Source organism: Mastacembelus armatus, unplaced genomic scaffold (assembly GCF_900324485.2).
Source record: "Mastacembelus armatus unplaced genomic scaffold, fMasArm1.2, whole genome shotgun sequence".
Lineage (NCBI taxonomy): Eukaryota > Metazoa > Chordata > Actinopteri > Synbranchiformes > Mastacembelidae > Mastacembelus > Mastacembelus armatus.
Genome location: NW_022872938.1, coordinates 1,036,821 through 1,060,370, shown reverse-complemented (window position 1 = coordinate 1,060,370; position 23,550 = coordinate 1,036,821). Strand labels below are relative to the sequence as shown.

At 41.6% G+C, this 23,550-nt stretch overlaps 1 protein-coding gene across 1 annotated transcript in view; it reads right to left on the bottom strand.

Moving 5' to 3' along the window:
- Positions 1-211: 211 nt before the first annotated feature.
- col11a1a (collagen, type XI, alpha 1a) overlaps positions 212-23,550 on the bottom strand; it is a 102,132-nt gene continuing 78,793 nt past the window's right edge. Inside the window, exons 56-67 of the mRNA XM_026305776.1 lie at positions 23,246-23,353; positions 22,662-22,715; positions 18,557-18,610; positions 14,888-14,995; positions 14,149-14,202; positions 14,032-14,067; positions 13,887-13,940; positions 12,139-12,385; positions 11,579-11,691; positions 11,204-11,272; positions 2,070-2,303; positions 212-1,093 (exon numbers count right to left, since the gene is read on the bottom strand). Coding sequence (XP_026161561.1) covers positions 947-1,093; positions 2,070-2,303; positions 11,204-11,272; positions 11,579-11,691; positions 12,139-12,385; positions 13,887-13,940; positions 14,032-14,067; positions 14,149-14,202; positions 14,888-14,995; positions 18,557-18,610; positions 22,662-22,715; positions 23,246-23,353 — 1,278 coding nt within the window. The 3' untranslated portion in view covers positions 212-946. The remainder of the gene's footprint in view (positions 1,094-2,069; positions 2,304-11,203; positions 11,273-11,578; positions 11,692-12,138; positions 12,386-13,886; positions 13,941-14,031; positions 14,068-14,148; positions 14,203-14,887; positions 14,996-18,556; positions 18,611-22,661; positions 22,716-23,245; positions 23,354-23,550) is intronic.

Below are 23,550 nucleotides of genomic sequence, written 5' to 3'. Positions count from 1 at the left end.
TAGGTAGGTGTACTCCAAAGTCACACACAAGCCATGTAGCTTTTCAGCTTAATGAATCCACTCTCATTATTTAAAAGAACTATAAAAAGTACCTTAAAACAGAAATTTCAGGATTTCAAGTTTTCTTTCGCTGGAAAAAATCCCCACCAAAATATATAAAATTATTTGCTTAACAAACTTAATAATATCCTTGAAAGTTTGAGGTACACAATCTAAAAAAAAAAACTCTCAGGAAACATAAAAAAACAAATAGAATTATAGAAAGGTCCTCTGCTTTTTACTAGCACAAGATCACAATATTAGTGGGAGACACTGATGTGAGGGTGTGATCATTTCATTTGGGCAATATAGCAAATAAACTCAGTTCTGAAATGTCAACACATACCAAGGGCCAGAGAATTGTCTTCATTTGTGCTTGATGCGATTTCAATCTTTTTAACTTCCACTGTAATATTTATCAACCAAGTTTGACATAAAAGAGCCAGTAGCAAAATCTGATAACACATGCAAGTTTTAAAAGACTTGAAGAGTCCTCATGAGAGACATGATAGCATTGAACAAAAGAATGATTACAGTTTTTATAATTATTAAAATATATGTTCTTTCTTAGCATGTGAACAAGCACCATAGTATTTGTTGTCATACAGCACCTGGAGAATCCACAGAAGAACTGTCCCCTCTGCCCGGTTAGCTCACATTCACCCTCCACTGCTATGTGTTCAAATGTCCAATGCTCCCATAATGTGCTGAAGTCATGTGCTTTGAACCCTACAAGGGCAACAAGTATATTCCTGGGTCACAAATGTGGAAAGACATGCTGGCTATGCCGTTTCTTATTCAAAACTTGCATGTGGCGTAGAGAAGGGTGGTGGGCTAGAAATGCTGCTTGGTGTTACCAAAAACATCTCAACTGGACTTTCTTTGTCCATAGTTTTTTCTTTTTTGTTTAGCCAAGAAAGCAGACAGGTCCAACTTCAAAGCCAAACTTCTGGTTAGGGTCCCCAAAGTCAGTCAACATGATGTCAATGATTGGAACCTGATCAATTTTGGGAGTATTAATCTCCATCACAGTTTTTTCATAGCCCTTCCTCATCTGCAACAAGAGAGACAAAGGAACAATTAGACAAATCCCCCAAATATGTGTGTTTTCTGTGTTTACACTGTAGCCAGTCTTTTGGTCAGTGCCTTGCAGAGCTACTTTGCTAATGTGTGGCTGAAAGGAGATGGGAGTAACAGTTTAAATGGATATGATTAAGACAATTAAGAGAATCAATTCTTAAGGTATTTTTTGTTATTTAATGACCTACAGTGCATTCAGAAAGGATTCACTTTTTCAATGTTATGTTGCAGCCGAATACTCCAGTTGTTGAAATTGATATACTCTCCAGTCAGTGCCACATCAGGACAAAGTGAAAACTGAACTTTAGGAATTTTAAATTTATTAAAAAATGTATTAAAAAGGAAAAACTCAGCGTGCTGCTCATGATCACAGATCTTAAACTAAAAAGACATTCATTTCTCACAGGACTGCAACATTATAGATATTTGATAGTTTAGAGCACAAGACAATGCTGTAAATTCACAAAAAACAGTCTCTGTAGAAGATATAATTCAATTAATAGAAACTGCCTTGACTGCCTTAGACCTGTATTAGCTAAATGTCTTTACTTTAGTTTTGGGTGTCATTGTAAACCACAACAGGAAGAATACAGAAGGCCTGTCATTATGGTATTTCACAGGCATTTAGCAAGAAAATACTATAGTACAAATACAGAAAACATGCTTGTGCTAATTCCAGCAGCTATTTTTTGCAACTATGGATGGTGCAAGTGCAAGTGTAAAAAATTGAAATAAAAGAAAGGACCATGTTCATTATACAGTTGTGAATGGTAATTTGAAATTGTGAACCAGTGTGAACTTGCACAGCACTGCTTTTACTTAAATCACATTTTAAATGTAGGATGTTGCTCGCTGTATATATGTACTGCTACTTTTATTTACACAAAGAATCTGACTAATTCTTGCCGCACTGGTCACTTTTAATGACGATTAGAAAAACAGTATCTTACTGCACATCCATCTGAGAGGGCCTTGACGTAAGGGTTATTATCATAGGACAGCTCCTCATCATTGGCGCCCAGGAAACGCAGTGCCTTGTTGTAGTTGTTGCTGGTGGCGTCATGCCATGCCACCGACTGGTGGCAGCTGTAGGTAAAGTTTTGCCTGGCCGAGGCCGTCAGTAGTCTGAGGAAGGTCATCTGTACCATGTTAATTGAATTTCCATCTGCGTCAACATAGGACAGCTGTTAGGAAGCAAATAGAGAGAGACATCAAATGTTGGACCTCTGTCTATAAATGAGAAAGAGAAAAATCGAAAGTACAAGAAATAAAACTAAGAATGAACCACTACATTCTACTTCTCTCAGACAGTAAATCAGTAAGCTCAGGGTCTGTTAGCGGTCCAAGGGCAGCTCCGGAGCAGCCCGGAGAATTAGCCTGGGTGACGGTCCGAAGGAAACATACTCCTAAGCAGAAGCCCACGGCTCATCACCTGCCTGTTCATGTTTCTAATAGATTTTCCCCGCTCAGCGACACACCGGCTGAGAAACCGACTCTGATAATTGGCGATTCCATAGTCAGGAACGTGAAGCTAGAGACACCAGCGACCATAGTCAAATGTATTCCTGGGGCCAGAGCGGGCGACATCGAGTCAAATCTGAAGCTGCTGGCTAAGGCTAATCGTAAATATGGGAAAATTGTTATTCACGTCGGCAGCAATGACACCCGATTACGCCAATCGGAGGTCACTAAAATTAATGTTGAGTCGGTGTGTAACTTTGCTAAATTAATGTCGGACTCCGTAGTTTTCTCTGGACCCCACCCCAATCTGACCAGCGATGACATGTTTAGCCGCATGTCGTCGTTCCGTCGCTGGCTGTCTAGGTGGTGTCCAGCAAACGATGTGGGCTTCATAGACAATTGGGCCACTTTCTGGGGAAAACCCGGTCTGATAGCGAGAGATGGCATCCATCCCACTTTGAATGGTGCAGCTCTCATCTCTAGGAATTTGGCCGAGTTTCTTAGCCGACCTAAAGCCTGACAATCCAGGGTGGGGACCGGGATGCAGAGACTCAGTCTAAAACGCTTCTCTGCAGTTTCCTTAGAGCCGCCGCCCCCTTTAAACCACATAGAGACTGTGTCTGCCCCTCGAACATATAAATCAAATAAATCAGAAGTTAACAGAAGAGGAGTTATTCATAAAAACTTAATAAAAATTAAGACCACTCCTCTTATTGAACAGAAAAACAGAACTGTCAAATGTGGATTATTAAATATTAGGTCCCTTTCTTCTAAATATCTGTTAGTAAATGATTTGATAACTGATCACCAAATTGACCTACTTTATCTTACTGAAACCTGGTTACAGCAGGATGAATATGTCAGTCTGAATGAATCAACCCCCCTCAGTCATAAAAATTATCATGTTCCTCGAAGCACAGGTCGAGGTGGAGGAGTAGCTGCACTCTTCCAGTCAAACTTATTATTAAACTTTCATCCTCAGAACAGTTATAACTCATTTGAGAGCCTCACTCTTAGTCTCTCACATACAAACTGGAAAACACAAAAACCAGTTCTACTTGTCATTTTGTACCGTCCACCTGTTCCTTACTCAGAGTTTTTAACTGAATTCCCTGACTTCCTGTCTGATTTAGTGCTTAGATCAGATAAAGTCATTATAGTGGGAGATTTTAACATTCATGTAGATGTTGAAAATAACAGCCTCAGCATTGCATTTAATTCTATATTAGATTCAATTGGTTTCATTCAAAACGTTAATAAACCCACCCACTGTTTTAATCACACCCTGGATCTTGTTCTGACCTATGGCATCGAAATTGAACATCTAATAATTTTTCCCCCAAATCCTGTTTTGTCAGATCATTCTTTAATAACTTTCGAATTTAAAATGATGGATCATGCAGCGTCTGGAAGAAAATTCCACTACAGCAGATGTTTATCCGACAATGCTGTTAATAAATTTAAGAAAATGATTCCATCTTTATTTGCATCCATGCCAAGTATAAACATAGTGGAGGGCAGCTGCCTTAATCCTACTCCCTACCAAATTGATCATGTTGTTGACAGCGCTGTAACCTCACTGCGTGAAACGCTTGATTCTGTAGCCCCTCTGAAAAAGAAGTTAGTGATTCAGAGAAGACTAGCCCCATGGTATAATTTACATGTTCGTACCTTAAAGCAGGCATCACGAAGGCTGGAAAGGAAGTGGCGTTCCACAAACTTAGAGGAAATTTTTCTAGCCTGGAAAAACAGTCTACTAACATATAAAAAAGCTCTCCGTAAAGCCAGAACTGCATACTATTCATCACTAATAGAGGAAAATAAGAACAATCCCAGGTTTCTTTTCAGCACTGTATCCAGGCTGACAAAAAGTCACAGCTCCGTTGAGCCCAGTGTTCCCTTAGCTCTCAGCAGTGATGAATTTATGAGTTTCTTTACAAATAAAATCACAACTATTAGAGATAAAATTCAGCAGGTGCTTCCTATACCTGCAATAAATGAATCTTCTACTACAGTAGCTCTTGAATCATCTGTAGGACCTCAGTTATGTTTAGACTGCTTCTCTCCTATAGATCTCTCTGAATTTACATCAGTAGTTGCTTCATCGAAATCATCAACGTGTCTCTTGGACCCCATCCCGACTAGACTGCTTAAAGGCACCCTGCCATTAATGAACTCATCTTTATTGGACTTGGTAAATTTATCTCTAGTATCAGGCTACGTACCACAGGCCTTTAAGACTGCAGTAATCAAACCTTTACTCAAAAAGCCTAGTCTTGATCCAGGAGTCTTGGCTAATTATAGACCAATATCCAACCTGCCATTTATTTCTAAAATCCTAGAAAAAGCTGTTGCTAAGCAGCTATCAGACCACTTACACAGGAATGAACTATTTGAAGATTTCCAATCAGGATTTAGAGCACATCATAGTACAGAAACAGCACTGTTGAAAGTTACCAACGATCTTCTCTTAGCCTCAGATAATGGACTTGTTTCGATACTTGTCCTCCTAGACCTTAGTGCAGCATTCGACACCATTGACCACAACATCTTATTACAGAGACTGGAGCATGTGATTGGTATCAGAGGAACAGCGTTAAAGTGGTTCCAATCCTATTTATCGGACAGATTCCAGTTTGTTCATGTCCATGATGAACCTTCCACACGAACAAAAGTTAGTTATGGAGTTCCACAAGGTTCTGTGCTAGGACTGATTCTGTTCACCCTGTACATGCTTCCTTTAGGATATATCATTAGGAAGCACTCTATTAATTACCACTGCTATGCGGATGACACTCAGTTATATCTATCTATTAAACCTGTTAACACAAACCAGTTAACCAGACTTCAAGCCTGTCTAACTGACATAAAGGCTTGGATGACCAGTAACGTTTTACTTTTAAACTCGGAGAAAACAGAAGTCATTATATTTGGGCCTAAAAATCTCAGAAATAACTAATTATAGCTACTCTAGATGGCATAGCCCTGGCCTCCAGCACTACTGTAAAAAACCTTGGAGTTATTTTTGACCAGGACATGTCCTTTAACTCACACATAAAACAAATTTCTAGAACTGCATTCTTTCACCTGCGCAACATTTCCAAAATTAGGAACATCCTGTCTCAAAATGATGCAGAAAAACTAGTCCATGCGTTTGTTTCCTCAAGGCTAGATTACTGTAACTCATTACTATCTGGATGTCCTAATATCTTAATAAAAAGCCTCCAATTAATCCAGAATGCCGCAGCCAGAGTCCTGACAGGAACTAGCAAGAGAGATCATATTTCTCCTATATTGGCTTCTCTTCATTGGCTCCCTGTAAAATATAGAATAGAATTTAAAATCCTTCTTCTCACATACAAATCCCTTCATAATCAAGCTCCTTCATACCTTAAAGACCTCATAGTACCATATTATCCCAATAGACCACTTCGCTCTCAGAGTGCAGGCCTACTTGTGGTTCCCAGAGTTCTCAAAAGCAGAATGGGAGGCAGAGCCTTTAGCTATCAAGCTCCTCTCCTGTGGAACCAGCTCTCAGCCTGGGTTCAGGAGGCAGACACTCTCTGTACTTTTAAGGCTAGACTTAAAACCTTCCTCTTTGACAAAGCACATAGTTAGGGCTGGCTTCAGGCAACCCTGAACCATCCCTTAGTTAGTTATGCTGCTATAGGCCTAGACTGCCCGAGGACCATCGGTGCACTGAGCTCCCCTACCCTACCCCCCCCCCCCCCCCCCCTTCTCTCCCACCTCATGTATATTCCACCATTGAATGTTACTAACCTTGTGCTCTCTCTCTCCCCTAGTTTGTGCTCTCTTCCTCCCTCTCTCTCTCTCTCTCTGTACCTTCTGCAGGTGTCCCTGGTCCTGGAGCTGTTTATCGCTGATGTGCAGTTACTGGCCCCACCAACTTGCAGTGTCTATTTGTTGTTTATTGCTGCTGTTCTTTTCTCTCTGCTCTATCCACTCACCCCAACCGGTCGAGGCAGATGGCCGCCCAAACTGAGCCCGGTTCTGCTGGAGGTTTTTTTCTTCCGTTAAAGGGAGTTTTTTCCTCTCCACTGTCGCCAAGTGCTTGCTCATAAGGGAATTGTTGGGTTTTTAGTTTTAGTTTTTGTAAAGTGCCTTGAGATGATTTGTATTGTGATTTGGCGCTATACAAATAAAATTGAATTGAATTGAATTGAATTAAATTGTACAAATAAATGCTTAATTTTAGTGTGAGTGAGATCATAATCTGCACTAATGGAATTCATGATGTTTAATCCAAATTAGGTATTGAGGTTTGACCCAGCAAAGAATGAAAGGCCAAGGTTGTGGTTGTGTTGTTGATGACTGATTTTCTAGCTTTGACTGCTCTTTTGCTGCCGGGCTCCAAGAGCAAAGAGGCAGCCTGTTCCACCCACCAGGCAACAAGATTACTTAACCTTACTCTAAACTTGAACCACATCATCACTCTCTTCTTCTTTTCCTTTCGGCTGCTCCCTTCAGGAGTCGCCACAGTGAATCATCTGCCTCCATTTAACCCTATCCTCTGTATCCCCCTCACCCACACCAATTATCCTCATGTCCTCCTTCACTACATCCAAGAACCTCCTCTTTGGTCTTCCTCTAGGCCTCCTTCCTGGCAGCTCTAACCTCAGCATCCTTTTACCAATGTATTCACTGTCCCTCCTCTGAACATGTCCAAACCATCTCAATCTGGCTTCCCTGGCTTTTTCTCCAAAACATCTAACATGAGCTGTCCCTCTGATGTACTCATTCCTGATCCTATCCATCCTCATCACTCCCAGAGAGAACCTCAACATCTTCAGCTCTGCCACCTCCAGCTCTGCCTCCTGTCTTTTTCTCAGTGCCATTGTCTCTAAACCATACAACATTGCTGGTCTCACCACTTTGTCCACCTTTCCTTTCATTCTTGTTTACACTCTTCTGTCACACATCACATCTGACAATTTCCTCCACCTGCTCCAACCTGCTTGCACATGTCTCTTCACTTCTTTTCCACATTCTCTTTGCTCTGGACTGTTGACCCTAGGTACTTAAAATCCTCCACCTTCTTCACCTCTACTCCCTGTAACCTCACCGTTCTACTTGAGTCCCTCTCATTTACATATGTACTCTGTTTTACTGCAGCTAACCTTCATTCCTCTCCTTTCCAGAGCAAACCTCCACCTCTCTAGATTTTCCTCCACCTGCTCCCTGCTCTCACTACAGATGACAATGTCATCTGCAAACATCATGGTCCACGGAGATTGCTGTCTAACCTCATCTGTCAGACTGTCCATCACCACAGCAAACAAGAAGGGGCTCAAAGCCTATCCTTGGTGCAGTCCCACCTCCACCTTGAACTCCTCTGTCACCCCTACAGCACACCTCACCACTGTCTTACAGCTCTCATACATGTCCTGCACCACTCGAACATACTTCTCTGCCACTCCAGACTTCCTCATACAAAACTACAGCTACTCTCTTGGCACCCTGTCATACGCTTTTTCCAAATCTACAAAGACACAATGCAGCTCCTTCTGGCCTTCTCTGTACTTCTCCATCAGCATTCCCAAAGCAAATATTGCATCTGTGGTTCTCTTTCTTGGCATGAAACCATACTGCTGCTCACAAATGCTCACTTCTGACCTCAGCCAACCATAACTTCATTGTGTGACTCATCAGCTTTATTCCTCAGTAGTTTCCACAACACTGCATGTCTCCCTTGTTCTTAAAAATGGGCACCAGTACATTTCTCCTCCATTTGAATGTCACTAACCTTGTGCTCTCTCCCTCTCTCTCTCTGTACATTCTGCAGGTGTCCCTGGTCCTGGAGCTGCATATCGCTGATGTGCAGTTACAGGCCCCACCAACTTGCAGTGTCTATTTGTTGTTTATTGTTGCTGTTCTTTTCTCTCTGCTCTATCCACTCACCCCAACCGGTCGAGGCAGATGGCCGCCCAAACTGAGCCCGGTTCTGCTGGAGGTTTTTTCTTCCGTTAAAGGGAGTTTTTCCTCTCCACTGTCGCCAAGTGCTGCTCATACGGGATTTGTGGGGTTTTTAGTTTTTGTAAAGTGCCTTGAGATGATTTGTATTGTGATTTGGCACTTTACAAATAAATTGAATTGAATTGAATTCCTCAGGCATCCTCTCACTCTCCATGATCTTGTTAAGTAGCCCAGTCAAAAACTCTACTGCCACCTCTCCTGCCTCCACTCTTACATGTCACCATATGCTCCTCCCTTTTCTAGAAAAATTTGTTCACTACAGCAATTTCCATCCTTTTTGTGAAGTCTACCACCATCTGTCCTTCTGCATTCCTGTCCTGCATACCAAACTTACCCATCACTTCCTCGTCACCTCTGTTTCCCTCACCAACATGTCCGTTGAAGTCTGCCCCAATCACCACTCTCTCACCACTAGGGATACCCTGAATCACCTCATCCATCTCCCTCCAGAATTTCTACATCCTACCTGTGGGGCATAACCACTGACAACATTCAACATCACACCTTCAACTTCCAGCTTCAGACTCATCACCCTATCTGACACTCTCTTCACCTCCAGAACATTCCTAACAAAATCCTCCTTCAGGATAACTCCTACTCCATTCCTCTTTCCATCCACACCATGATAAAACAGCTTGAACCCTGCTCCTGATCTATAGGCCCTGCTACCTTTCCACCTGGTCTCCTGAACACACAAGATATCCACATTTCTTCTCTCCATCATATCAGCCAACTCTCTAGTTTTCCCTGACAAAGTCCCTATATTCACTGTCCCTACTCTAAGTCCTACACTCCTGCCCTCCCTCTTCTCTTTGCCTACAAACACGCCTTCCTCCTCTCCTCCTTCAACCAATAGTAGTCCAATTTCCACTGGCACCCTGTAGGTCAACAGCACCAGTGGTGGTCATTGTTAACCCGGGCCACGACCGATCCGGTATGGAAGTCGTATTTGTGTTTCGCATGTTTGATTTGGCATGTTTTATTTTACGTCGAATGCCCTTCCTGACACAACCCTCTGCATTTACCCAGACTTGAGACCGGCACATGAAGACACTGGATTGTGCCCCCCTGAACCACATCATCACTCTGAAATCTGATAAACTCCAAAACACGATGTTAATATAAAAAGACTCCAAAACCGACAGTTACATGTGCTTCCAGATTTGGGTCCCCGCACTCAAGTAATAGTTTGTACACACACATACATTATGGCCAGCAGTACTGTAGTATAAGGTGGTGAGTACACTTGCTGCCTGAAATAAATCATCTGTAATGTTCTCAACCAAAGGAAGGCAGCGTTACATCATGCAGTACAAACTATGAAGACATATAAAACAAAATCAAACCAAATGAAATGTTAAATAAAACTAACCACTCCCTAAAATATGTTCTAGCTTCATTGAGTAACAGCGAAATGCAGAAATGTTGGTTTGGAAATTTACAAACATGTAGGTGTAAAAAGAGACGATTGTTTGAGGAAGGTCCATCATATTGTTATTAAGTAAAGTTCTGGGAATAATAGAATTTTAACATCAGTTTCGTTTTGATTTGTTGTGTTTGATTATTTAAAACCGCATTAGCTCACTGACAGACTCACTGATTTTATAAAAATGGTGTATGCAGCAGTTGTTGTATACCAGGGGATGGGCCAGAGGATCTGAGGTTTCTGTAAACCCAGTAGATCTTTTTCACAATCTAATATTCTCTTTCTGGGGCTGCAGGAATTCTGCCTGTCCAGCTCTGCATTGGTGCAAAGCTTTAAGGTCAAGGCTGGATTTTTGTCTCTCTCAGGAGAGCGCCATTTAAAATATTGCATCAACAAAATTATGCTGTGGTGGCAGGGCATGGTTTCAGCGAGGCTTCAGGGTGGGGGAGTGCTGGAGCAGTGGCCCAAGGAACGGCAGTCGAAATTGGGCACAGCTGAAGAACATGAAGGTTGATGAGATGTCTTCTGATATATATAGGAGGACGTGTGACGAAGAAGAGAGAGCGGTATGACAACGAATCGACAAAAACAGAAACACGATGGCGAGAGGCGGAGCAAGGTCTGCTGCAGAGCAGATGGAACAAGAGCATAAAATAAACAAATTAAGTGTGTGCAAGTGGTGTTTCACAACCGGGAGAGCCTGGGGATTGTAACGGGAAGTGTTACATATGCCTTAATTTAAAAATCAAACAAGGAGCATTCAGTAGAATGTATAAGCTTTCATATCACTACAGACATATCCACAAGTTGTCAAACATCATCTATTACTATCTGTAATATCTATTTTACTGAGTTTGTTGGTTGAGTCCAGGTATGTGGCAGGTCATTTGGAAATTATGTGCAATTTTGGTGCTATAGTTTTAATCTCAGATAGCTGTACCATGCACTAGTTCAAAAGAATGTACAATACTTCAACTAAAAGCCAGGCTTGCCTACCGTATGAAGACAGACCATTAGAAACTTTGGATCACTGATTCACAGTTTTATGTGTAGTGCTGCTATTTGAATCTATTAGCACCTGCTTTGCACAAGCTCACCTTGTGAGAAAGCAGGAAAAAGGAGGGACTGAGTCAGCATCCAGTAAAACAGTGTGATGTCACTTTGTACAGTTTGGTGGAGAAGGTGACAAGAAAGAAGACTTACAATGTTACCGTGCTTAAATTCACTGAACCATCGTCCAGGGACTTCTTTTGGCCATGAAGATATCCGGACCTGTGGTAAACATAACCAGACAAAAACAAGGTAATTTCGAGTTACCAGTTAACCTGACCCCAGTCTGCATGTCTATGGACTGTGGACAGAAGCTGGGGTACGCAGAGAAGGCCTGCATAAAATCCAGACGGAAAGGGCCAGGGTTACCGGGACTTGAACACAAAGCCTTCTTGCTGTGAGTGCTAACCACAGCACCACCGAGCTGCCACCTGATATCAGATCTAGAGTAGCTGGTGACTTAATCTTCAATGAGTAGACCAGATTAGAAACAGGCCATTATGAATCTCCAGTGCATCAATCACTTACTCCATTGGACTTCTTGTCTGGATAGATGCAGGTTTCACCCCCAGCAGTGAAGTTACAATACACTTTGAAGGAATCTCCCGAGCAGCCTTGGTTTGGATCAATCCAGTATTCACCTGAGGAGAGCCAAGCATACTCAAGCATCCCATTCAATTCATGTCCACAGAAAATACTCATACTCATATAAAGCTCACTTTTATCAAAAGTAATCTACTGCTCTTGTTGATGGCTTCTATGTTTTTGGATAATATGTTATACGTGAAGCAAGGTATAATTTACACCAGTATTCAAATGTATGCAACCATTTTGATAGATTTATTTCTCAATATGACTAAAGCAGAGATCAAGGCAAACCAATTCATGCTGCTGTAAATGTCTTCTTCAGCTTAAATGTTAACAATGGAAACATACAGTATTTACCAATGGACACCATACACACAATAAAGTAAACAGATGAGTTTTTCACCAGTGTGTCAGCTTATTAAAAAGCACAGTTGTCTAGACCAACAACAAAGTCTTTCCATATTTCTTCTGTTAAAGTGTCATGCTTTGACTCAACGTACCATCTGGAAACTCTGGATGGCACAGCTGCAGATCTTTGCAGGTTCTGGCAGGGTTGTTTTCTGTCCCCATGGGGTACTTTATGCGTTCAATATCCCGTTTGAGGTTGTTGAGTGAGCTAAAGATGTCCTCCATGCCCTCGCCATAGTCCATGATGGGACTGGCTGCATCTGACTGCATGTCAATAAAGCGCTTGGTTTTCTTAGGTGACTGGATGGGCAGGGGCTGGATAGCCTCACCTGGTGGGCCCTGCACAGGGTACAGAGAAAAATTTTAGACTTTGATTAGGGCTGTCTTCTTTAACGCGTTAACACCTCTGAATAATCTAAAATTTAAATGCATTACTGGTTTTTTAAAGGCAATTTAACAATGACTGAGTTAGACCCTAACCACAGCCCAGAGGGTTACGTGGATGTGTGTGATAAGGGCACGTCAAACATAGATAACACCATGAGTAAGTAGACGTCATGTGGTGTGCTGAATGATAAGTTTTATTATCGCAGTGATCAAATGTCGTTCCACTAACGCACATTTCTGCAACAGCTGACAACAGCTAACCATTGACATCACAGACCACAGGCCCATCCATCACTGCACCTTTATAATATAACAGTGTTAGAAAATAACTAGACCCCTAAGTACATTTACTCACATACTGTGCTTGAGTGTAATTTTATTCTATCTGTTCTTGTGCATTTCCAATTTCTGCTATGTCATACTTTGGCTTCACTACATTGAAAAGGAAATCATACTTTTATTACATTTAATGTTGAATCGGTGTGTAACTTTGCTAAGTTAATGTCGGACTCCATCGTTTTCTCTGGACCCCTCCCCAATCTGACCAGCGATGACATGTTTAGCCGCATGTCATCGTTCCGTCGCTGGCTGTCTAGGTGGTGTCCAGCAAACGATGTGGGTTTCATAGACAATTGGGCCACTTTCTGGGTCTGGTAGCAAGAGACGGCATCCATCCCACTTTGAATGGTGCAGCTCTCATCTCTAGAAATCTGGCCAAGTTTATTAGCCAACCTAAAGCCTGACAAGCCTGAGTGGGGACCGGGACGCAGAGATTCAGTCTAAAACGCCTCTCTGCAGTTTCCTTAGAGCCGTCACCCCCCTCAAACCACATAGAGATACACACATAGGTGTCTGCCCCTCGAACATATAAATCAAATAAATCAGATGTTAACAGAAGAGGAGTTATTCATAAAAACCTACTAAAAATTAAGACCACTCCTCTTATTGAACAGAAAAACAAGTCAGATGTGGATTATTAAATATCAGGTCTCTTTCATCTAAATCTCTGTTAGTAAATGATTTGACAACTGATCACCAAATTGACTTACTCTGTCTTACTGAAACCTGGTTACAGCAGGATGAATTTGTCAGTCTGAATGAATCAACCCCCCCCGAGTCATAAAAATTGTCATGTTCCTCGAAGCACAGGTGGAGGAGTAGCTGCAACCTTCCACTCAAACTTATGATTAAACTCAGAAAGTTATAACTCATTTGAGAGCCTCACTCTCACATTCAAATTGGAAAACAGAAAAACCAGTTCTACTTGTCATTGTGTACCATCCACCTGTCCTTTACTCAGTTTTTAACTGAATTTCCAGACTTCCTGTCTGATTTAGTGCTTAGTTCAGATAAAGTCATTATAGTGGGAGATTTTAACATTCATGTAGATGTTGAAAATAATAGTCTCAGCACTGCATTTAATTCAATATTAGATTCAACCTTAAATACTCACAGGAGGCCCAGGAACACCAACTGCACCAGTGTCTCCTTTAGGACCAGCAGGACCCTGGGTACAACATCAATGCAAAGTATTATCCAAGCTGGATTTAATATACAAAATTGAAAATGGGTTTTTACAAGCCAATAATTATACTTACAGTCGAACCCTTGGCTCCCTTAGGACCTTGAGGGCCCTACAACAGAACAAAACCATAGCATTTGGCATTTTATTGGGGTTGAAGAATCTAACTGAACAAATTTAGAAAAAGACTTACAGGTAGACCAGGTGGACCCGGAGGACCAATAGGACCAGCAGCTCCACTGACACCCTTGTGATATGATCAGATGAAAGCAGGAAACAGATAAATATGTGACACAAAAGTATTTTCGTGAGCCTTGAATAATGAATGAAATGAAAAAGGTAGAAAATGATGACAGACGAGTAGGTATGGAGAGAATGCTGAATTATGAGGTATGCCAATGCATAATGGTAGGAGGCATCACCTGGAATGATTACAATATTATTGCTCAGTTTGGTCAGAAACTGCATCCAAACAATATGATGATGCCTATTTCCAGGCCCGGAAATGAAAATAATGAGAATAGGAACTCTTTAAAACCATTATATTCTGACCAATTCATTAGAATTAACCTTCAGATACTTAATCTAAGCCATCACTGTAATTCACTAATTCAGGGCAGGAGGAATAGTCTTTCAATCTGAAGCCCTTTGTCAAGACTGAGCTACACACTTTTTATCACATTCATTTTCAGTCAGAGAAAAAATGAGTGTGTTGGCAACTGGTAAAAAGAGAATGTGCAGTTTCCATGGTCAGCACTTTATTGGGAAGAGTGTATATCTGCTAAGACTTTTGTATCCACTCAGATCTACGGTCTCCAAAAAGAGTACAGAGATATTACCACAGGTATTCTTAAAATACATATATGATAAAGGGCAAATGGTCAAATACATCCAGTATAGGGCCAGACTGCATTTGGTGATCAGTGACTTACAGTGTCACCCTTGCTACCAGGAGAACCCTGGGGCCCAGGCAAACCTCGGTCTCCCTTCTCTCCTTGCTCACCAGGGGGTCCAATCAGACCTATCAAACCTGGGTGACCCTGCAGGAAGAAAGTGAATGAGCAAACACAAAAAAAAACAAAACAATAAAAGATAAATGAAAAGTCCTGGCTGACAAAACTGCTTTTGATGAGGTTTCATTATAATACAAGTCCTTACAATTATAATGGATTAATCTCAGTTAATTCCTGTGGTCCTGGTGTGGTGTTTATGCTGCCATGCTAGGCTAGCGGACACATGGTAAGGTATAGTTAGAGCACTACAAGGTGATAGTGCAGTGTGTTATGTAAACATGTGTTCAGATAATGGGTAGATGTGTAAGTTGGAGGCTTCTGAGCATAAGGTGCAATGGTAACCCACCATATGAGTCTCGTCTCAGAGCCAAGTGCAGCAGTATAGTCTCATACTGGCAGCTACTGTTCAGGCCACCATTTTAGTTTGGTTATTAGTTGTATACCAGTCAACTCACGATAACAGACCAAAGGTGTTAGATGCTGATCTTGTAGTTGTATACATTTTGTAGTTAAAAGTTCATGTAAAAATTGAATTGTTAAAACATTGACAGTGCAGGTAACACTGATTACTTTATTAGAGACATCCATCCATCCATCCATCTTCTATACCCGCTTTTTCCTTGTTCAGGGTCACGGGGATCTGCTGGAGCCTATCCCAGCTCTCTCTCGGGTGGAAGGCAGGGGTACACCCTGGACAGGTCACCAGTCTGTCGCAGGGCCACATATAGACACACAAAGACAGACAACCTCACACACTCACACTCACTCCTACGGGCAATTTTAGAGTCACCAATCAACCTGACATGCATGTTTTTGGACTGTGGGAGGAAACCGGAGTACCCGGAGTAAACCCACGCAAGCACAGGGAGAACATGCAAACTCCACACAGAAAGGCCGGGATGCGAACCCACGACCTTCTTGCTGTGAGGCAACAGTGCTTATTAGAGACATTGTATAGCTAATTTGTGTAATTTTGTGTAATTTGTGCTAGTTTGTGTTGTATGGCATAATAATAAACCCTGCAGCCGAGCAAAGCACAAGCTAAACACATCTGGAGCTTTGCCTTTATTCTCAGGGTTTAATGTCTCACACCTCTCGGACACCCACCGTAGCCGAGGAGGGTAACATAAACAACTGTCCTGAGGTCATTCCACAGCATCTCTACAGGGTTAAGGTCTGGGCTCTGACTGGACCAATCCAATTAGCACATTCTTTTTCTGAAACCATTCTTATTTTGATGCTGAGGGTCATTGTCCTGCTGCATCACCCAACTTCAGCTGTGGATTGCCAAGGTGTCATGATCCGCATTTCCTGACTTCTGGTTGGACTTTTATTTTGGTGGGTCCTGACAGGAACTGATTTCATTTGGTTTTGTTTTTCTTTACATTGACCTGATTATTTTGATTTGATTCACCTGTTCCTTGTTTGGTTTTTCAGCTTAAATACCTTTGTTCAGTCACTGTTTAGTTGCCAGGTTGTCTGTTGAGACACTTATGTTCCTTGCCTTGAGTTTGCCATGCTTCAAGTCAGCTCATTTTCCCTTTTTGGAATTTTGATCATGGACTTCCTTTTGTTCTCCCAGGTTTAAGTTAAGTTATCTGCCTCTTAGTGATGGGCAAGTGAAGTCTCATGAAGCACTGATGCTTTCCTGACAATTGTGCCGAAAAAGATTCAAAGCTTCGAGACTTCAGTGACGGTGACATCTGGTGGACAACTGAAGCAATAGCAACCTCTAAAGAGCACGACTGAAGCACTGGTACTGTTTCAATCCCATGACAGCAATAAAAGTTCAGACCTCTTGAGATCAAAATGATCCCAAACTTTAGAACGTCGCTTATTGGTGGGACTCGCCATTAAACTTGCCAAAATACTCTCACTCTCCAAATCCTGAAGCAGAATGATGCATCTTATATAGCTGGTATGGCACCAAACCACTCAAATCTGTCAAACCTGTCAAGCTGTCATTGCCTTAGAATGCATTGAAACGCCATGAGCCAATGACACACACTGAAAGACTATGAGCCAATGAAAAGCTTTGAAACATTTTGAAGCAATGAAGCGTGAAGCGAAACAGTGATGATGTTCGAAGCTTCGAACGTCATCAGTCACGTGACACTGGTGTTTTGATACAAGCTCCGACACAGTGTTTCGAATCACTCCGCTTCAGGAAGAGTGACACAAGCTCCGAAGCCTCGGTATCATTTGCCCATCACTACTGCCTCTTTTTGTATGTGTTTTCTGGTCTTTTTCCCCATGTCTTGTGTTCTTGTCTAGCTCCTTTTGTTCATGCCTTGTTTCCCCTTGGAGTTCATGTCTCGCAACCCATGAGTTTTTGTTCATGTTTTGTTCCCTTGTCTTTGAGACTACTTCATGCCTTGATTCCCTGTTCTCATGTTCATGTTTTCTGTGTAGTCTGGTTCGTCTCCCCGAGTGTGCATGACCCAGACTGCTTCATGCCTTGATTCCCTGTTCTTGTGTTCATGTGTCTGTGTAGTCTGGTGCCTTGTTCCCTTGTGTCCATGTCTTTTGTTCATGTTTCATGTCGTTGAGTTTTCCTGCCTGATCTGCCCCTGCCAAGCCAAGTGTTTCTGTTTCCTGATTTTGCCTTGTTCTGTTAAATAAAGTCTTTTTGAACCTTGAGTACCAGAGTGGGTGCTATTATTGGTCCAACTTTAATAATAGAACCGTAGAATGTGACAAAAGGTGCTCTTGGGCAAACTTCAGGCACACACATGTTTTCGGAAAGCAGTGGCTTCATCCGTGGTGGTCTGCCATGGACAGCCTCCCTGTTCAACGAGCTGTGTAGTCACTGAGGATTCTGCATTGTGCCTTTGGAGCCCTCTTGGCTTGATGGCCACTTCTAGGAACAGTAGCCATAGTACTAAGACTGTTCTATCGCAGTTTAGTTCCCTACATGTCTCAAGGTAATTCATTGTTTTTTGATGACAGGTAGTGGTCCCTTTAAGAAAGCACAGGATGTTAGTCATGTCAAAGTAGCTGTAAAGCTACACCTCCAATGAGCTTCCATTGATGTCAATAGTGTAAGGGTTCACTTTATTTCTCGAGCACTGTGAATGAGTCAGGGGTGTGTTCAGTGAAGACATAAGAAATTAGAACTGTTATCATTTTAAGCACTTTGTGCTCGTCGATTGTTCTGATTTAGCATAACAGCAAGGGAAATAAAAGAAAAATAAGAGTTCTAGAAAACAAAGCAGCTTGTTAAGACACCTTGGAGGGGATTCAGACTGGAAAGTGTCTAATGTACTGATATTTTGCAGCTCATCCCATGGCCAGGCTCCATAACAAAGCAGCTTTACTAAACACTGAGTATACTCATTTAGAAGAACATTGTCATAGCTGCTGGCATGATATAGGTTCAGTATTTTTAAAGCAAGGTTTTGACATTAAGTTGAAACTTATGTATGTCTCTCCTGTGGTATAAAGATTGTAAAAGCTGAAGTGTGTTCTATAAAAAAATCATGTAAGCTTTGTGCAGAAATTGTGATGAGCCCTGAATGATGTGTGTAAAAAAACATTACTGCCTATTTGGAACCTATGAAATAAAACCTGAAAAATGCTTAAACTCACCTTTTCACCTTTAGTCCCAGTGTCACCTTTCAGACCAGGAAGTCCTGGAGGACCCTAAACAACAGTGAAAAATAGATTTTGTGGTGAAAAAACAAAAATGACAGCCAGGACAATTTAAGAAAAACTGAAAAGACAAAAAACTGAAAGGGACAGGAGAGCAGGGCAAAAATTAGTCATGAGAAAATAACTAACAGGAAACCCTTCAATACAGGTCATATATTACCGATGTGACTTTTAGGGAGTCACCGTTTGGAGTCACGTTTCCAGAAACGTGTGAATCCAGAAAAATCCAAAATTCCTAATAGCAATTTCATCTCTGTATGTGCAGAATATTAGGGGAGAAACTTTGGAATAAATTTAAAATGAAAATAAATCAAATCAAACTTTATTTGTAAAGTGCTTTATCGTGATACAAGTCACACAGTGCTGGATAACAACAAGCATCCACAAAAGCAGGATCAACCCACCAGACAGTTTTAACTCTGGCAGGCCCTCAAAGCCCAGTCAGACATCCAAAAGACAAAAGGTCACAAAGATAAGCTGGGGCCAGCCCACTGAAATATTTAAAAACAAACTATAAAATCTTAAAGTCTAACCTTGCACAGATAGGATGCCAATGAAGAGAGAAACTGTGGCGATACGCTCATGATGGCCGCATTCGATACAAACCGAGCAACAGCATGTTGGACTAATTGAAGTCAAGCAAGAGATAAAGAAGACACCCCTTTGTAAAGAGCATTACAGTAGTCAAGATATAGCAGTAGTCAAGGTGATAAAGGTGTGTGTGCTAATCAGCAGACTGAAAAGATTATAGTTTTGAGCGAAAATACAGCTAAAAAATAAACAGTTCTTGACTACTGTATTTATTGGAGTCACAAATATTAAATCTAAGTCCAACAAAACACCAAAGTTCTGGACAAGAAAAAGAAAAAACTTGAGTCAGGGATTGAAAACTGCACAGGGTGAGGGTCATAAGGGTCAAACACAATACACTCTGACTTTTTGTGTTTGATCCCAGGAGATTACATGAACACCACTGATGCTCTCTGCAGGACTTTCCATACCTTGATGTTTGTTCCCCTTGAGTCTGGTGTGTCCCCGGTGTGCGTGTGACCCAGACCTTTGTACTTTGAAGTTTTGTTCCCTCTTGGAGTCTGGTGTGTCCCCCGAATGTGTGTGTGACCCCAGACCTTTGTACCTTGGTGTTTGTCCCCCTTGCAGTCTGGTGTGTCCCCAAATGTGTGTGACCCCAGACGTATGTACCTTGAAGTTTTGTTCCCTCTTGGAGTCTGGTGTACCCCCGAATGTGTGTGTGACCCCAGACCTTTGCACTCTGGTGTTTGTCCCCCTTGCAGTCTGGTGTGTCCCTGAATGTGTGAGTGACCCAGACCCTCGTGTCTTGTCCCTTTGCTCATGTTGTCTTATCCCTCTTGGTTATGTGCCTATGTCCCTTAGTTTCCTGTGTTCAGGTTCAAACAGAAACTTTATTCAAAAACAGAACTCAAAGAAAGCCAGAACATGAAGTACCAGAGTGGGCGAATCTTTAGTCCTAATTAACAACCCCCCTCACGAAACCTGACAATTCAATGGTCATGTGTGGCACTGTGGCACTGTTGTGTCCTTTACTTGATCTGGAAAACATTGCTCAGTTTTGCCAATATAATCAGCATCACATCCAGGACAGCTGAAATGAACTTCTGAACTCTAAATGTGAACTTAAGTTGTGGATAAAATGCATTTAGACAGACAAGTTCTATGAAAATGCAATGGTTAGGCCAGGACAAGAGTATTGTCAACAAAAAGCACATGTAATGGTGTAACTTCTTGTAATTATTTTTCTTAAAGTTTATGTAGTGATTTTTCCAAGGTAAGAAAAGCATCCAGCAAACAGGATGACAACAACAAAACAGAAACAAGACACAAACGCCAACACATTGTGAGAGAGCAGAGCCTATAACCTGACTTGAACTGCTGTGCTGTACAGTACTGGGCTGTGTTTCAGTGTATCTGTGTTTATTTTCTCTCTTACATTCCATCTTACTGGTGACCTGTCCAGGGTGTACCCCTGCCTTTCACCCAAAGAGAGCTGGGCAGAGAGAGAGCTCCAGCAGATCCCCATGACCCTGGTTAGGAATAAGTGGGTATACTGTAGATGATGGATGGATGGACATTCCATACTATGTGTACATCCTGTGGCTGTGTAAAATAATGCAGAGATATTTAATAATACTAGTAATTATTGAAGGTACAGCTGCAGCTCACGGCCATCTATACTATACTGTATGTTTCTTTGCCCATGGTAAATCGTACTGAATTCTCATAAACTAACAATTCAACAGAGGTGTGCAGAGGGGAGGTGCATTACCATGGAGATGGTTTTCCACCTGAAACATGTGAATTCCTTTTGACAACAGCATTTAAATGCGACTGAGAAGCTCCAGACTTGTGTTGTTTCTGGTGGGGACCACACTATATTACTGACAGTGTCTTAAAAATGACATTCCTGCTCAGCTAAATGACCAGGGTTTAATAAACTATGAGAGTCTGAATATAACACCAAAAGTAGGGGTGGGATCATGTATACATGTACACACTGGCAATTACAGTAACTGCTGCCTGCCTCAGCCTAAACTCTGCCAATTATCTTGTAATTTTATGTTTTTCTCTAAAATCTAAAAATCAGGTCAGATATTTACAGGTGATAATAGACTCAGACTTGAATTTTAACAGCCACATTAAATCAATTACAATCATTTTACCATCTCAAAAACATTGCCAGAATCAAAGGATCATGTCTAAACCAGACTTGTAGAGTCTCATCCATGCATTTATGTCCAGCAGGTTAGATTACTGAAACAGTCTGCTTGTGATTTTTCTCATTATTATGACAAACTGTATTAAAACACCTCCCTGATCACACTGGGCCCAGAGCTGCACTAAGGAGGTCACAGCATGGACTTAAAGCCTGGGGCACTGCAGTCAGTCCATGACTGATCTGACACACAGTAACACATGAATGCAGCTCATGAGCATAAGCCCTGCACTTGTCCCCATGAGGTTTATGTCACTACTGACAACAGGTGGAGTCAGTGTGGCTGCTGTGACTCAGACCAAGCTGTGCAGGGCTCATGTTAGGGAATTTTGGCTGTAGCTCATCTGTTTAACACTGGTGATTTTGAAGAAGCTGTACTGACTCTGGCCATGCACATTGTCCTGAGAACTGACTAGTCCTTGACTGAAACAAAACAAGGCTGGAACTTTTCATACAGAGGTAAATGCAGTCGTCAAAAAGTATTAGCACTTTTGGAGGCTGACAACTGTTACCAAGTATCTGGTGACAACTGCAAGTCAGGTCTCAAGTCTCATGGTTGCAATGGACAATGCTTGTTGCATGCTGTGCAGACTGCAGAGCTCTACAGTAACAAGCTAACATTAGAGAGTCGATGTTGAGCTAAACCAAGTGTTGACTGACTGATGACTGACTGTCCTGTGTGCGTTTTGACGTGCCTGATAAAATTAAATGTGGTCAATCCAGCGTCTTTTATTTTCATATTGCACACCTTGTATATTGTCATTCATTTGTTCAGGCTTTGTACGAAGTCACAATAACAAATTTGATAACAAACATGACCGCACTTGTCGGGATATGTTCACCACACTAGTGTAATTTACTGCAGTTTGTAGTCACCAGGTGGCATGGTGCACCATGACTGGGTTGTGCTCACTACCAACAGAAGGCAGAAATACATCATTGCTGCATCTATTCTGCCACTCATTTACCAGAACAAGAAGAAAATAGTAAACTGTGTGTACCATCATGTGTGTGCCTTAAATGCGACTTGAGTCTAAGTCGCAGACTCGAGTCCGCATCTCAGGTTCCTGAGATGCTTCAACTCAAGCTTCAACTCTGATCAGTTTTCCTACAGGTCAAACAGATCTGCTAAAGATGCCATCAGTACAGTACTCCTACACTACAGCTCTAGACTCAACACAATACACACAGGAATCCTAGTGGTCAAAACAGAACATGTGTACCTTTGAACACTGTATAGATTAATACTGAGAGAGAGAAAGACAGAAAGAGGGAGAGCTTAAACATACTAACCATAGGACCTGGTGGACCATCTTGTCCTGGGGAGCCAGGCAGTCCTTGTTCACCCTGTGAAAAGTCATTCAATTGTTATAAGCATCATAACCTACTGTATTTTTTCTCCCACTGATGTTCTGAACTCAACATGATCAATTGATGGAAAAAAGAGTACTGAGATGAACAAGTGAAACATTTTAAGCAAAATGGGAGTAATCATCATGTCTATCATCATGCCTTAGCATTTTAGTCTGCACACTGTGTGTATAACTTAGTTCGAAAGTAATGTTGCAACACATGTATTTTAATAATCAAATAAACCGTCAATAGTGCATAGCAATCGTCCACCTGCTTGTCAGTGTAAACATTGTTTAAATATGTTTAAACAAGAGTTTCACTCTTCTTTGCTTCTGCCATTTTCCTCTCTCAAACAGCTGCATCACTAGATGTCGATAATCGATAAATACATTAATTGCCAACTGTTTCAATAATCAAATGTTTGTTTATAATATTGATTAGCTGTTGCAGCCCTATTTGAGATTGGAGCTGAATATTAATGTGGTGTGTCACAGCACAAGCTCATTGTTATAAATCATACTTACAATGGGGCCAGGGATTCCACGCAGGCCCTCTGGGCCAGGCTTTCCTGGAGGTCCTTGAGGTCCAACTGGTCCAGTTTTACCTGATGGACCTTCTGGACCAGCCTCACCCTGTACATTAATATATTCAAATGTCATGAAGGCATGTTCCAGGGTGGACAATATAACATGAGCCACCGGTATGGCAGTAATATGTCATTTTAGTATAAATGTGTTTAAAAAAAACAAAAAAAGAATTCACCTAATGTGTAATATGTCTGAAGTGACAATGTCACATTGATTTATTTAATAAAAATCTCAATAATATA